The sequence below is a fragment of the Juglans regia genome, chromosome 8 (genome assembly GCF_001411555.2).
Source record: "Juglans regia cultivar Chandler chromosome 8, Walnut 2.0, whole genome shotgun sequence".
Taxonomy (NCBI): domain Eukaryota; kingdom Viridiplantae; phylum Streptophyta; class Magnoliopsida; order Fagales; family Juglandaceae; genus Juglans; species Juglans regia.
Genome location: NC_049908.1, coordinates 7,037,749 through 7,055,191, shown reverse-complemented (window position 1 = coordinate 7,055,191; position 17,443 = coordinate 7,037,749). Strand labels below are relative to the sequence as shown.

At 34.3% G+C, this 17,443-nt stretch overlaps 1 protein-coding gene across 1 annotated transcript; it reads left to right on the top strand.

The window, feature by feature from the left end:
- Positions 1–13,565: 13,565 nt before the first annotated feature.
- LOC108979396 (tubulin beta-1 chain) lies at positions 13,566–16,946 on the top strand. Its single transcript, XM_018950076.2, has 3 exons — positions 13,566–14,128; positions 15,638–15,907; positions 15,999–16,946. The coding sequence occupies exons 1-3, from the start codon at positions 13,726–13,728 to the stop codon at positions 16,673–16,675; spliced, it is 1,350 nt and encodes a 449-aa protein (XP_018805621.1). The 5' UTR covers positions 13,566–13,725; the 3' UTR covers positions 16,676–16,946.
- The last annotated feature ends 497 nt before the right edge of the window (positions 16,947–17,443 follow it).

Below are 17,443 nucleotides of genomic sequence, written 5' to 3'. Positions count from 1 at the left end.
CAAATACTAAACATAGATAAATGCACTAAATGATTAAAAAAGGAAAAAGAAAAAAGAAATACACAACAAGTATATTGCAATTTGTCAAGCAGGACGGATTATGAGGGTTAATTTTTTTTTTTTTGATAAGTAGGATTATGAGGGGTAATGACTAGCTATATTTGGGTTAATCCACAGATTTGAATCTATAAAGGATATGCTTTGAGGTTGATTTATTAGATGAAGAGATCATGAGACTAGTCTTGTAGTGCTTAAAGTTATACCATGAGTTGTACCATGAAGGCTTTAGGGGCATTGGAATATTATTCTAGTTGTCTTCCAAATGGGTGAATGAGGAAAAAAAAAATGTAGAAGGGATTAGTAGTTTGGTGGCAGGGGTTCCATGGACTGATCAGTTAAGTGCTGATCTCTTGCTGTGACAATAAGCCAATTGAGGCCATAAGTATTTTTTATAACCAAGGTTTATTTTGACTTATGACAATAGAATTAGATAGGGGAAAAGTAAATATCCAAGTATCTTTCATTTCCTAGCAATCCCTAGCAAACCGATTTTATCATTAATTTAAGGAAACCAAACGAAACAACAACAAATTTAAAGAAACAAATTCTGAAGTTTGCACCAATTGAGTTATTAAGTTTTTGGTTGGGAGATGCCTAATTTGTAGTGCTATAGATCATTTATGGACATGAACACTACCCTACCAAACAACAATCTATTTCATCATGTAGCATTCATGCTTAAAAAGTTGCACATCATGGTGTAAACATCAAGCTCCTATATGCCTACATCCAAAGTTTTGAACCAAAGGTACTTCATCAGCAAATATTACCCTCATGGACTTCATGTAGATATGCCAAAATCAACAAACAATAGATGAACAATATGCCAAAATAGAGATGGTAGAGAATCAATACCCAATATCAAATGCAATACACCATACCATTTCAGAGAATCAAATGCAATACACCATGCCCAATAACAATATGCCAAAACAAAGAATCAATGACAGTAGAATATACCATACCATTTCAGAGAATCAAACCTAAAAAAATACTAAGCAAATCTGTGGCAAATATTATACACCATAAATACACCATACCATTTCATCCTCAAAAGAACAAAAAATAAAAATAACAAAGCATTTACCCAAATAGCACATCCAGATATGTAGTGGCAAATGCTGTGTAGGGTAAAGCCCAAGTCGATTCATGGAGGAATTTGTAATGCCTTCTGGACGATTTGTGGAGCCAAGCCGATTTGATAATTATTTGTCCTAGGTAGCAAATTTGTAATGGTTTAATCACTCGATGAAGATAAAGTGAGAATCAGAGAAGAGCGAGGAAGAGAGACTTACGTTAAAGACTACGAAGAGGACAGCAACTGCTAGAGAATGCGACTGTTGGAGAGAAGGGGATGCTTGCGGCCTAGGGAAGAATGGGTTGAAGGAAAATGTCTTACATGTTGAAGAAGAAAAGGGCGAAGACAGAATACACAGAGAAGAGGGAGAGAAGAGCGAGGAATAGAGACTTACGTTGAAGACCACAAAGACAAGGGCAACTGCTGGAGAGAAGGGGACGCTTGCGGGCTGGGGAAGAATGGGGCTGAAGGAAAATGTCTTGCGGGTTGAAGAAGAAAGGGGTGAAGATAGAGTTTCAAGGGAAACGGAAAAAAAAAAAAAAAAATAGATAGATGAATGAGGGTTTTGGGATGAAGACAAAAAAATGGAAAGAAAGAGCGGGAGGTAGAGAAAAGATAAAAAATAATAATAATAATTTGGTCCGTGTACAGTCCCTCGTCAAGGATGGAGAGCTGCTAACATTTACTGTAACAGAAATGTAAACTTAAGATATTTAGCTAGGCCAATGCTGAGGTTGTTTCTCACATTTTTCTTTTAATTTGAACTTGCATATTGGCAAATGGCTAGGTCATTGTCAATGCTCTAAAGTATTGGATTGACCATTCTATTCTTTAAATTTTGACTAATATATAGTTTTTTCACTTTTAACTAATTATTCAAAGCTTGAAGTCTACATTGGATTAATCATCACACTCTCTATAATAATAAAATATTATTATTATTGATTTTTATATTTTTTAATTACTTGTTTATTTTATTTTCATAATTTTCAATAACCTCCAACAATCATATTCATTTTTATTTTCACAACCCAACAATCTATAATATAATAATCTCATATGCATATAGATGGTAAAATCTCATATGTAAATAAAAATTTCATATTTATAATATAATAATCTCAAAAAATAATTTTAGACTTGTTATAATTCTTTTCATATTTAAAAAAAAGAATAAATTTACTGTAATTTATATTTTAGATGAAAATAATTTAACTAATTTAATATAAAATAAATATAGATAATATTTATTAAATTTAAAAATGAAAATATATTTGACTAATTAATATCAATGCTACGCAGGACTATCAATTATTAATCACGTAAATAATAGAAAAGTAATTTGCGTAAATTCAGGACGTGCAAGTCAATTCAAGAAAAAGAGACACCGGTAATCGTGTCCTTATCTTTTTGTGTGTGTGTTTTTTTTAAACCATTTTTTTAAGAAAAAACTCAATTTTTTGTTAGATTTTTTTCGTTCAATCTAAACATCTTTAAATATCTAAAAATGATATTAATTTAATCATTTATATAATTTTTTATTATTTTAAAAAAAAATTTAACAAAAACAAAAAGTGCATATCTACTATTTTTCTCCGAACAATTATTAAGTATCGTTTAGATAATGAGTTAAATTGTCATTTAAAAATTAAAAATTAAATAAAATATTGATAGAATATTATTTTTTAATAATATTATTATTTTAAAATTAAAAAAAATTAAATTATATATTATATTTTATGTAAAAATTTAAAAAAATTATAATTATAAAATAAAATATTTTTACTATCTAAACATAGCCTTAATCTCACTTCAACGGACTCCACCTAGTTCTATATCTCAAATAAAAAAAATATCTACAAAAATATCTACAAAACTTTTTCATCTAAACATATTATTTGAAAGGAAAATGCTTACTATACCCATAAAGCGTACCACTCAGTGTTTTTTTTAGTATTTATATGTGTTTATTTTTTTAGTACTTAAAAAAATATATACACAAATGATTTAAAAATAAATAAACAACACCTTTAGGCCTCGTTTTTATTCGTAATCAATCTCAACCCGCCTCAACTCATCTCATCTCATTTTACAACTTTTTCAAATTTCTACATAAAATATAATAAACAATTCAACTTTTTCAAATTTAAAAATAATTTTTTTAAATTTTCACACAAAATATAATAAATAATTCAACTTTTATTCTACTATTCACAAACCATCTCAACTCATCTCTGAATCCAAATTACTCTTTAAGTACCGATCAGTCGGTGCATGTAGCACCACCCTATTTAATTTTTATTTTTTTTTATTTTTTACAATTCTTTCTTCAATTCAAACATTTAACAATCCATTTATGCGCATGTGAGATTCGTTTTGATCATCCCTAAAGTTTTATGGTAATTTTAAGTTAACACTATAGGAGTTTTTCAAAATGTTAATGAAAAATTTTAAGTTAAATGGTCTAAATTTATATCTCTCCGATGATAAAAACTATTTAATTTAAAAATAACGAATATAATTTTTATGAATTATTTGCAGGAACTATTACTAAATAATTGTTAAAAAATGTGTAAATGAAAGAAGCATGCAACTTTTTGTTAACGTATATAGCATGCAACTTTTTGTTAACGTATATATATATATATATATATATATATATATATATATAATATTATATTGCACAATCAAAATTATTGTAATTTATTTTAGGATCGTGCTACTGTGCCGTTCAATTCTTACAACTGGGTTTGACCGCTACTTTATTTTACTTTTTCTAAAAAATATTTTAAAAATGTTTTTAAACATACACTAATGATCAAACTTCTTGTCAAACTTAACATTTTCCTTTTTTATAAAAAAACAATCGATAAAATGATTGCAAGTTTCAACGGATGTCTATTATATTAATTATTAAGTTGCTAATGTTCACCCTGATGTTTGATGACGTCGATGAGTACGGTTGTATTTGAATATTGAGTTAAGCTAATTTTTTTATAAATAATAATGAGTTTAAGTAGTGAAAATAGTTATATGAGACTTATCTAAATCGAATTTAAAATATATTTAAATATTAAGATGAATTTAATATTTTTTATAAGAAGTTGTGAAGAATAACAACATGGAATAGTAGATTGCAATAACTCCAATTCCCTCCTTTTGATAGCTAAGGATTTTTTAACACTACCAAATTGGGACTGACTCCAAATAGAAAGATCGAGATTACACTTCTTAAGTTTTGCACTTAATGTAACATCAGTAGTGGATTTCCATACAGATACAATCGTTTCCTCGCACCCTCGTGCACCAACCCACATAGTCTCAAATTAAAATACTCGAGGATAATGCATGTGACAAGTCTGCAAGTCATCTGTATTGAGCAATAAACAGCTATGGTCTGAGATTGATGTAATAATATTTTTGACCTCACAAGAAGGATATAACTCAAGCCAATCACAAGAACTAACAAATCTATCCAGTCTCTCCTTCACCAGTGCCATACCATCTCTTAAATTACTCGATGTAAATTGAGATCCTTTAACATCAATATTGCGAATTTGGCAATAGTCTAAAGTATGTCTAAAAGCAAACATTTGCCTAATTGGCCTTTCTCTACCTCTTAATTTTTCAGAATTGTATAAGATCCCATTAAAATCACCAAAACATAGCCATGGTCCAGCAAATTGATTTTTCAGAGTACACAGCAATTCCCACGTTTCATGTTTACGCCTAGTATCAAGATGATATATAGCAGACAATCTTCGATTCGAATCAATTATAGAATCTGCAACAAACATATCAAAATGAAATTTGGTAAAAAGAGTGCAAGACCAAATTTACCTCTTTGTTCTAGTAGAGACATAAGCCACCACTTCGGACTACACTTGCCACAGTGAGAAAACAAGAGAAACCCAATTGAAACTTTAACATTTCCATATAACAATAGCTAAATTTCGTCTCCATAATGAAAACGATATCAAGATCTTCCCTCCGAATGAAATTTCGAAGGGCTCGAACTCCTCGAGGGTTCCCAAACGCTCGAGAGTCCCAACTCATAATTTTCATGGTTGTCGGAGAGGCTGGAGTCCAGCCTCGGCAGATAGAATTGGCACAAAAACCATATTGCCATCTTCAACAAACTTCAACTTCTTATGCTGTCCAGCATGAATGTAATCCTTCACTGATTTATCCCCATAGTGACGTTTTGAAGGAACCATTGGCAACTTCAATGAAACCACATGCCTAGATCGATTGCCTCCCTTCACATTCTTTTTTTCCCTTTTGGAAGTCGAAGTTACATAGGTAGGGCTTCCTAAATTTAGGGCTTCTTGAAAAGGCAAGCCCGATTAGAAAATAAGTCGAGTTGAAGCATTATGAAGCCCTTGAAGTAGCCCATTAGAAAGAGGCCCATCATCATTTCCAGAGGAAAAGGATCGACGGTTATCTTTAGTTAAGAACCCCTTCCTTAACTGCTTAATCTCCAAAACCGTCACCACCTTTGGTTCTTAGGGAACAGTCGCCGCCAAAACTTCTACTGGTGACCCACTACGACTACAACCCACATCAGTATAAGACATAGACCAACCTTTGCATGGAACCACCATTAGCCCTCAACCACAAACCATAAGGAAATCCTGACTTTGCAAACTAATCCTTCTTATCAAACCACAACAAGCAATCATGATCTCCATGACCAAGTATTCCACAACAATAACAAAATTGAAGAAGTTTCTCATACTTAAAATGAATCCAAACAAAGTCGGAATGGCCCACAACAACTCTCTTCCCACGAGGCAATGGTTTCTTAATGAAATACATGCATGAACAAACTCACCCCAACCAGGTTGTGAATCAAACATATCAACATCTTCAAAATCGCCTAGAGACTCTGCAACCTGACGCAAAGCCCTAGTCTGCATCCCATCCAAGGGTAAATCATAAATTCTAATCCAAAAGGAGGCTTGTTGCAATGGAACTTTCATTGGTTTCAAAGAACAATCATAATCGGCCATGACTACTAAATTGTTCCCAAAAGTCTAGGGATTATTGAACATAACCCTCTCTATTTTCCCTTTTAAGGAAAACGCAGTCAAGAACAAATCATCACCCATATCATAAATACGAAATCCAAAAGACGGACACCACAAATTTTTCATTATTGACTTAAAAGACTCCTTATTGACAAACTTTACAGTTAATAACTTAAATAGGAAACACTGGGTAGTATCAAATGGTCTGTCTGAGAGCAAATGTTCAGGAAGGCAAATGGTAAACTACTTTGTCTCAGATAGAGATAAGGATTTCCATCAATCAGACAAATCATCAGCCATTGTGAATACATATAAACTTGCAAATTACAAGACAAAAACTCCCAAGCAGCAATTGGTGTAATTGCAGATTGAGAGAACAAGAATCGCCCACAAAAAGTAACCGTCAAGCACTATCACCAAACAAAAAGTAATTGTCAAGCACAATCGTCAAACAAAATTACAACCTTATCCCTTTTGGTGATCTCTCATTCCATAACTCAAGTGGCTTTCCACATAGTCTTTTTAAATAAAAAAATCTATATAATTCATTCATTAGATTTTGAAAATTTCTCTTCAACAATCTTACACCACACACTTGCTGAAGAATAAAAAAAAGCAAGTGTGTGGTGTAAGATTGCTTAGTAGAATAACTCTTATATTTTTATCTTCAAATGTTATCTATTGATTACATTACTTATTACTTTAGAAAAAAAATATTTTTTAAAATATTTAAAAAATAATAATTGATCTAATAATTTATAGATAATATCATGTTAATATAATAGAACAGAAGTAAAATTAAGGTATAATAAATATGCATGGTAACTCTTTTGAGAATCTATTTTTTTTTTTTTTAAGCAAGCTTCATTCAAGAACAAACTACACTATTATAATTATTATAATCGAGTTCATAATTAAGCTAAAATATTAGGAGGGTCCTTGCCTCTATGAAAATCAAGAACACAATCTGGAATACAAATAAGGGGAATGATTTCATAAAGGTGACTGGAAGCTACCCATTGCGCTATCTGATGCGCACATCGATTTTAAGATAGATGAATTTTCTTCACTCTTCAATCTTCAAATGTAGGGAGTAGGTAATGAATATCTCTGGTAATATTCTGCATTGCCCAATCTATTGGAGCATTTGATTTGGAAGTGGTTTGAATAACTTGTTTGGAATCTCCTTCGATGATGATTTTTCTTGTGCCCCTATTTGTCGCTTCCTGTACTGGCATTAATGTCGCAGTTGCTTCACCAACATTAGGATTTGTACTATGTATGAAATCAGTAAGCACAAATATTGGGGCACCTTGGTCAGTTTTGCATATAGTTGCAATTGTGCTTCCATTCTTCCTGATTGCTATATCAAAAGAGAGTGAGTGGAATCCTTGAGGAGGGGCTTGCCATTTGGGATCCTGTTGGGAAGATTTAATGGTCCAAGCTTTAATATGCTCTGAGAAGATTTTGGAGACTTTAGCCATGAACCAATTTGGATTGGGACAGTTTGCATTATGGATGACCTGATTTCTGAGATACCAAAGATTATCCATAGCATGGATGGCAAAGATTTGAAATGAATGAGTATCATCTTCAGGAATTTTAAGAATAGTTGATAAGTTAATGATGATTGAGATCTAGGTTGAAATTGGATGGCTAGCAAAGTTTTCAATGTTTATGGGCCATCTAGAGTTTCTCCACAAAATTCTAGAGAATGGACAGTTGAAAAATGGGAGAGGTCCTCTTCTTCAGATTTTCACAGGGGACAAAGGACTTGATCCTCACTTAAGGGGATGAATCTTTTTAGAATGGATCGGGTAGGGAGAATTTGGTGCATAGCCTTCCAAAGGAAATGTTTCAGTCTGTCTTGAATCTTAAGTTTCTACAATTTTTTGTATGTATCCTTCATCTCTAGCATTTGAGGTGATATTTGAGGCTTAATCATGGATGCATAGGCTGATTTCACAGAAAGTTTTCCAGTGGAATAGTGTAGCTAGTTTATATTGTTAGGAATGGAGAAGTAGCCGTGATAAACCGAGCGAGATTTTAAGAATGACATTGATAGATTCCGTATTGAAAAGGGCCTAAAGAAGGAGAGTGTTTCATCTTCTGGGTTCTTCTAAAGTCAGTTCAGCTACATTCATTTCATTCTCTCTTATTTGGTTATTAGGATTGGGGATAGGTCTGAGAGTTAGGCCAAGAATTCAAGGGTCCATCCAAACATTAACAATGGTTCCATTATTAATTTGAAAGTACATACTGTCCTTTATGAATTCTCTCTACTTCATAATGCCTTTCCAAAACCATGAATTCGTGTGTCTCCCATTCATTTTAGAACAAAATTATTTTTATTTTATTTTATGGATTAATAACATGAGAAAGCATGTAACCTAACATTAATAGTGTTGGGTTAGCTCCTTTGGAGTCCCACATCGGTGGGGAGTGATGGAGGAGCTAAGGCCTATGGCCTATAAATAAGATGGCTTAGACTCTAGTTAAAGTACACCAAATCATAAGCTTATTTGGTAACTTGTGACTCTAGTAAAATTCCTCTATTAGCCTTTTCTTGTAAAAGGGAAAGATGTGAGAGTTAAAGTTTTGCTAGTGGGGAAGTTTTGAGGGGTGTCATTTGGGGTGAGGATAAAAATTGTGTGATTGTAATAATTGTTCACATAGTGTATTTTCTTCTCTGAGTCTGGTGATTTTTTCTCCTGCTTTGGGAGTTTTCACGTAAATTCTTGTGTTGTTATTATTTCTCTATTTTTCTTCATATTTCACCAAATGGTGGATCATAGGGAATGAATTTAGGAGGTCCAAATTCCTAATAAGTGGTATCAGAGCCACTAGGTTCTTTTTGGTGGGTGGAGTTTTGGTGTGGTAGTGTGGATACGTACAGTCTAAGGAGATTCTGTTTAGGAGATTGATATTTAAGTGGTCCAGTGTGACCCTCCAATATTTCCTGGGAACCTTGAAGTTCTGTCTAGGAAAGAATAATCATTCCTGGGAACTTACTTAGTGAGTACCATTCATTTTTACGGTAAAATTCATCGAAGCAATGTCAGGAAGTAAGGCTTCAAATTCTATCAGATATGAGGTGGAGAAATTTGATGGGAGAATCAATTTTGGCTTGTGGTAAGTTCAAGTCAAGGATGTTTTGATTCAATAATGATTACACAAGGCGTTGAAGGGCAGACCAACCCCTAAAGTCAGCAATGATACTAGCGTGACTGATAAAACAAAGAGCAGATCTGTAATGAGCGATGAAGATTGGGAAGATCTGGATTTGAGAGCAGCAAGTGCGATACGTCTGTGCTTGGCCAAGAATGTTCTTGCAAATATACATGGAATATCTACGGCAAATGAACTCTGAGAAAAGCTAGAAGAGTTGTATAAGACAAAGAGCGTCTCAAATCGGGTGTACTTGAAGGAGCAGTTCATACACTGCATATGAGTGAAGGTACGACTATTTCAGATCATTTAAGTGTTCTCAATGGCATTGTCTCTGAGTTAGAATCTATTGGAGTTAAAATTGATGATGAGGATCAAACCTTGAGGCTCATCTGGTCTCTTCCATTTTCCTATGAGCATATGAAGCCTATTTTGATACATGGGAAGGATAAAATAATTTTTTTAGAGGTTATCAGTAAACTCTTTTCTGAAGAGAGAAGACTAGGTGGTGGAAGAAATGGTCCACCTGTGAACTTAGCATTGGTAGTAACTGGTAATGGGAAGAAGAAGAACTCCATGAAGATGAAAGTAGTCTGCTGGGGGTGTGGACAATTTGGGCACGTCAAGAAAAATTGTCCAAGAGCAGGAGCAGGTTCGGCAAGTGGCTCCAAGTCAGTAAATGGAGATATTGGTAATGAAACTAACGCTGTGTCTCTCTCCATGGAAGACGATGTTTGTTAAAATGACATGTACATCCTCATGGCATGCCGTTAATTTCCAAAGTTGCCATGATAGATGATGTGTTAATGTTAGCGAGTCAACAAGTTTACACACAAGCATTGGTTTTGCATTAATGCAGGGTGTGGTGGAAATTTATGTCGATGGCTAATGAACTTCCAGGAAAGTCAAACGTGGAAGTTGCACCATAATTTTTTAGCAAGGTTATTTTCGACATGTGCCGAAATTGAAATGCTTGGAATTGGTTTATTCTAAGTGGGTATGCTTTTATGGTGGAGCATGTAGCAGAAGTTATGAAGATCTTCATTGCGGTGGAGCGTGGCTGTGGGGTGGCTGTGGGATCAACCAAAGTCGCAAGGTGGAGATTGTTGGGTTAGCTCCTTTGGAGTCCCACATCGGTGGGGAGTGATGGAGGAACCAAGGCCCATGGCCTATAAATAAAAGGGCTTAGCCTCTAGTTAAAGTACATCAAATCATAAGCTTATTTAGTAATTTGTGACTCTAGTAAAATTCCTCTATTAGCCTTTTCTTGTAAAAGGGAAAGAGGTGAGAGTTAAAATTTTGCTAGTGGGGAAGCTTTGTGGGTGTCATTTGGGGTGAGGAGAAAAATTATGTGATTGTAATAATTTTTCACATAGTATATTTTCTTCTCTGGGTCTGGTGGTTTTTTCTCCTATTTTGAGAGTTTCCACGTAAATTCTTGTGTTGTTATTATTTCTATATTTATCTTCATATTTCACCAAAAGATAGATCTTAGGAGGTGAATTTAAGAGGTCTAAATTCTTAACAAATAGTTATCACGTCAAAAATATTTGTTGATTAGGAGTGAAATAATATCACGTCAAAATCGGATAGGTGAGATGAGAGTGTACCATATAACATAACACTAATAGTTATCCATTATGTGTCATAAATATAAGAATTGATGCCTTCAATTTTATTATTTTTTATTCGAGCAGTTCTCATAAAAAAAAATATGGAAAAAATAATAATCGGACATTATGTGTCTAATTTTTTTAATATATATATATATATATTATCTTAGATACATGACATGCCATGTCAGTACTTTCACGTAGTGTTTTAACACAAAATCCTAAAAATTATAACAGCATTTTTTACAAATCAAAAGAAGGCCTGAAAAACTAATTATTGCAATATTTTCCCAAACTATTCGTGAGGGGGTAAATATACAGGCCCAAGATGCAGGGCCCAATCCATTAGAAGTCCACCATTAGAATACAAGAGGGAGGAAAGGACAAAAAAAATAAAGGAAAATAAAGAAAGGAAGAGCCAATGAAGGGACATGGGAAATTAGACACGCAAGAAAGAAATGAAATAAGAAGAAAAAAAAAAAAAAGAAGAAAAAATGGACAGGCATGCAGTGAAGTCAAACGGGATAAAAGATATGAAGTGACATAAATAAGATACCTCATCTACCATTGAAAGTCTGACATGATTCAATAAAAGTGATCAAATCTGTTGAAGAATGGAGATTGGGGCAAGTACTATGGATTTTGAGTTCATTTATACAGTGAGATATGAAAGATTAATATAAAATATTTATATTATAGTAAACTTGTCTTTAAATAATCCGTAGACGTATGTCCTGTGATAAATCATATAAATCTATATATCTCATTCTTTATTTATTTATATTTATATTTCATAACAAAAAATGTATTTTCTATTTGTTGTTATGGTTATACGTATGAATACCTTATCGTCACTCCAAATCGCTCTCGCAGGCTTCAAACAATACATCAGGGCTCGTGCCGCCATCTCAAACAGAGATGACCTTTCCGATCTGTGGGGGCGATTTACGTGCTTAACGCTACAAATAGCTTATGAAGTTGGCACCACTTCGGCATGGGATTCTCTATTATTTTTTATCGAGATTTAAAAACGAAAATATTGAAGATAGATTTCGTTTGGGAGACATGGCATTGCCCCCAACAATGGATCGATCCACATGCAAATATTAAAACATTTAAAGTATCACCGGCAATAGATCCACGTGCGTTCATTTTTAAAATATACCATGGAAATGAAATTCTAAATTTAGGTCATTTTTTAAAAAATAATAAGTTTTTATAAACTTTTTTACTCAGAATAATAAACTCGCTATATTCACAATTTTTTCTTTTTTATTGAAAACCCTTTCATATCTGTGTTTACAGAATTACAATAGTACGGTGCCTTCCCTTAACAAATGGCGTTGCTACTTAAACTCTATTTGAATTTTAAGGGTTTTTTTTTTTTTTTTTTAAAGGCATGTATGAATTTTATGGCAGTTGTTGTTGTCCACAAATCATCAAAATCCATCAAATTCTTACTTAAACATTGTAGAATCTATATGATGTACGTGTTGTGAACAATAACAGAAAAATAAAGAAAAACAAACAGAATCAAACACACAATACAAAATTTATGTGGTTCAATAACGTGCCTACGTATATGGAGTTGTAGAGAATTTTATTCACTTGAAAAAAAATACAAGTATACTATGCAACAGTACTATTCACTCTCTTATATTTCAGTATAGACTGTAGTGTATATATATATATATATATATATATAGGTGTGTGGCTAAACCATAATCAAAACAATTATTGAGATATTTACTTGAGAGTTACGAATGAACTCTTTATTTAATATTCATTTTAGTTAATTGTTGAGCGAGTATCAAACAAACTCTTTATCTAAAATTTGTTTGAGTGACATGTTAAGCGAACGTTGAACAAATTTTTTGTTTGCATTCGCTTGAGTCACAAAGGCTTAACAAAATTCCAACAATAAGGACAAAGAAAATACAGAAATGTGATTTGTTTAGTTAATGTACTAATTTGTGCATAAACAAATAAAATAATATATATTAATAGGTAATTCACTCTAATAAATAGAGGGAAAGGAAAATAAAAGAGTATTGGTACATTTACAAAAAAATTATGTAAATTTTTTTTTATAAATTAACGTGATTTCATCTCATCCGTTAGATTTATTTTATAATAAAAATAATTTTATAATTTGACCAACCACATCAAGCTATATTAATTTATAAGATTACTTTTGTATAATCATTTTATGCCTAAAATATTTTATAAAAAAAAAAAAACTACAATACCGCCTCAAAGTGATCGTTTCATTTGACCAATTTGTGAATTTTTTTTGTTTTACTTAATAATGAAAGAAATGATTTTAAATATATTGACGTCTATTTTTATTTTTTTAAAATATTTAAATATATTTAAAAAATATAAATAAAAAATAAAAAAAATATTAAATACTAATTAGGCGATAGAGTATCACCACTCTTTTATAAAATATAATATATATTACGAAAAAGCCAAAGCACCGAAATCAATGCAGGCAATTTTTAAGAAACGGTGGGGCGCAGTGTTTAACGTGCCAACCCTGAGCGCCGAGACGGTTAGCTGAGACTCCGCAGTCCACACACACGGGATATATACATAGATACTTTAAAAAATATCCCATCCCGCCCTCAATTATTACCATCCTAACCACCGATTCTTCCTCTCCCCCTCTGCCTCTCCCTTCCTATATATTTATACATCTCCTCTCTCTCTCCCTCTCTCTCAAAACGTCCATCAAAGCCAATTCACGCTCCTAACCACCAAACTCCGATACACCATGAGGGAGATCCTGCACATTCAAGGAGGCCAATGTGGGAACCAAATCGGTTCCAAGTTCTGGGAGGTGATCTGCGACGAGCACGGGGTCGATCCGACGGGGCAGTACAAGGGCGACGGTTCTTCATCGGACCTTCAACTCGAGCGGATCAATGTTTATTACAACGAGGCTTCTGGCGGGAGGTACGTCCCCAGGGCGGTGCTCATGGATCTTGAACCGGGCACCATGGACAGCATCAGATCGGGCCCCTACGGCCAGATCTTTCGCCCCGATAACTTCGTGTTCGGCCAGTCCGGTGCGGGCAACAACTGGGCCAAAGGTCATTATACTGAGGGAGCGGAGTTGATCGATGCCGTCCTTGATGTCGTCCGCAAGGAGGCTGAGAACTGCGATTGCCTGCAAGGTATTCTGGCTCTGAACTTCTATCTGTTTTATTATGCTTCTCTATGTGTGAATGATTTGAATTTTATTCCAAATTTATCTACATTCTTTCGTTCATTGGAAACGCATGTGGACCGTGTTCTTGCATTTGACAATATTTTGATTTCTCCGGGGATCTCCAAATACTGAAGAAGAAACGTTGTGATTGCAGTATTTCATTCTCATAGTTGTGTAAAAAATGGATAGCGGAAAGCGGATCACTGAATATGATAGCACTAGGAACGAAACTCAACAAGATTAGGCTGATCCCAATAGTGATATTGCTTTGTCCTTCCTGTCTCTTTTGTCTTGTAAACTTTATGCTGTCTGATAATGCATTTGGCCCCTTCTCTGATTTTTGTGTTCAAAATATCAAATGTAGTTATAAATCTATAGTTTCTCTTTTTTGTTTCATTTTTTTATTTATTAAAAACTTGCCGAAAATCTAGAGATAAAAATATCTGCCTCACAGAGGATCTAATATCAAGAGCAGGTCCGAATTCTTTATTCTATCTCATAATTGTAGCTAACTGTTTATGTGCTAAATAACATAATATACGTTGATTAGGCTTAGTTGTTCGCCGGCCCCTTCTGTCCGGCGTGCAGACACCACTTTTTGTATTATGTATAATAAAATAAGAAAATCGATGTATTGGTCTTATCATGATTGTGATGGCTTAACTTAAGGTTTACATGTTGCCGACCATTGCTTCCTAAGCAAACTTACAGGAGCAGTAAATCTTATGGCACCCATTCATTTAACTTCCCCGTGGGCCCTTGTCAACAATGATGAGGAATCAGAGATTTAGAACTTTGTGGTGCCCGTAGTGACTAAAAGCAATATGAAGCAAATTATTGTATCGACTTTATTTACTATGATTCCGACCTTTATTGATAAATTAAGGCATTTGATTTAACCTTGTCCCCACCACTTGGATCTACATCTGAATCAGACACGGAAGAAGGATTGTGAGAAGAAAAAGGTAACTACTGTGTGCGAATTGCTACAGTGGACAGCAGTAACTAATAACTTGTGATAATGCTGGCCTGCTAAAACATAATCTCTATGCTTATTTTTTATTGCGACTCTTGTCGGTAAATGATACCCGTCCTTTAATGATTTATTTTACAAGATGCCATATGTGTAGTGAACATTTTATTATGAAACGACAATATTCATTATGTTTTTTGGGTCTATTTTGTGCTAATGGCAACAATCTAATAATACTTCTTGTAACATGTAACGGAATCATTTTTTATATGGTTTATTTGGGAATCCTTTCAATTATTCCAGTTCTACTAATTTCTGGTGTAAACGAATTGATTCTGCTAAAAAAATCTAAGAAATTTGACGTGTAATTTTGGATCCATTACATGTTTTTATTGTATTCATAATTCTTCAAACTTCACTGGTTGGTAGTGGCGATGATATTTGGAATTTTCATACTTAAAATTTCTGGTTAAACTTAACCGTGAATCTTGTTTTGGCCAGGGTTTCAGGTATGTCACTCGCTTGGAGGAGGCACCGGGTCTGGCATGGGAACCCTCCTGATCTCGAAGATTAGAGAGGAATACCCAGACAGGATGATGCTCACGTTCTCTGTTTTCCCTTCTCCAAAGGTCTCTGACACGGTTGTGGAGCCATACAATGCCACCCTCTCAGTTCACCAGTTGGTGGAGAATGCTGATGAATGCATGGTTCTTGACAACGAAGCACTTTATGACATTTGCTTCAGGACCCTAAAACTCAGCACTCCAAGCTGTGAGTATCAAATTATTTTTTGTATTCGGTGTCAACTTGATGCCCCACAACAATACTCAAAGCTGCCATTTTTTTGCCTTTCCTTTTGCAGTTGGTGACCTTAACCATTTGATCTCTGCAACTATGAGTGGGGTAACATGTTGCCTGAGGTTCCCTGGCCAGCTGAACTCTGACCTCCGGAAGCTGGCCGTTAATCTAATCCCCTTCCCACGTCTTCATTTCTTCATGGTGGGGTTTGCACCACTCACCTCTCGTGGGTCCCAGCAGTACATCTCCCTCACTGTCCCAGAGCTGACTCAGCAAATGTGGGATTCCAAGAACATGATGTGTGCCGCTGACCCCCGGCATGGCCGCTACCTGACAGCCTCGGCAATGTTCAGGGGAAAGATGAGCACCAAAGAGGTGGATGAACAGATGATAAATGTGCAGAACAAGAATTCATCATACTTTGTGGAGTGGATTCCCAACAACGTAAAGTCAAGTGTGTGTGACATTCCACCGACGGGTCTGAAGATGGCATCCACTTTTATTGGAAACTCCACATCAATCCAGGAGATGTTCAGGAGGGTGAGCGAGCAGTTCACGGCCATGTTCCGCCGCAAGGCCTTCTTGCATTGGTATACTGGGGAAGGTATGGATGAGATGGAGTTCACGGAGGCGGAGAGCAACATGAATGATTTGGTGGCCGAGTACCAGCAGTACCAGGACGCAACGGCCGACGATGAGGGTGAGTACGAGGAAGGGGAAGAAGAAGCTTATGAGGGTTAAAAACGGAAATAATTCTGGAGACTGCATCGTATGCTGAATGAGGTTACCAGCTCTCCTCTGTTACATTCTAATGCCTCTATTACCATGTGGCCATCAGTGTTTCTTCAGTTTGTTCTCTTGGCTTATTCCATTTCCGAGTGTTTGATATTTTGTATCCTATGAATGATGATATTGTTGTTTGTTCTATTTGCAACCCAAGAATTCGAGTTGAGTTTGGGTGAATCAGATTCCCTCGAACTTCGGATAATAAATATATGAGTTTTTATTTTCATCCGAGTTATACTAAAAAAATATTAGTCAAATAAAAATTATAATAAAAAAAAAACTTTTCCTTAGGTTTTTTTTAGGACGCTTTGAACCTATTTCTGCAAAATAAATTTTAATCCCGTGTATCGTACTCTAAAAAATTTCTCTACTAGGACCTGATTAAACTCATGAGATATTGAACATTAGACCACTCCCTTAAATTTTTGCTGATGCGTAAATACACTGCTTACAATTGGATCCATTATAACTTTAAAAAGCTAAAATACTAATAATTTTTTGGCACAACTGATGTGGAAGCTTTTCCACATGAACGCAGTTATGCCGAGTGTGCAAAAAAATCATGTTTTTATAAATATATTTTCTCTATTCGATATAGATAGAGTTTGCCACAAATATATTTTCTGAACAAAACACCAATAATTTTTTAGCATAATAAATAGAGTGTGCAGGTTGCGTAGAAAATAAGACTTATAAATAAATTTTTTCTATTTGATATAAACT

What these genes read in the sequence shown, in the direction of transcription:
- LOC108979396 (XM_018950076.2), top strand. Translation starts at nt 13,726, where the DNA reads ATGAGGGAGATCCTGCACATTCAAGGAGGCCAATGTGGGAACCAAATC. An exon ending in GAACTGCGATTGCCTGCAAG is followed by an intron (nt 14,129 to 15,637) that starts GTATTCTGGCTC and finishes TGTTTTGGCCAG; the next exon opens with GGTTTCAGGTATGTCACTCG. An exon ending in AAAACTCAGCACTCCAAGCT is followed by an intron (nt 15,908 to 15,998) that starts GTGAGTATCAAA and finishes TTCCTTTTGCAG; the next exon opens with TTGGTGACCTTAACCATTTG.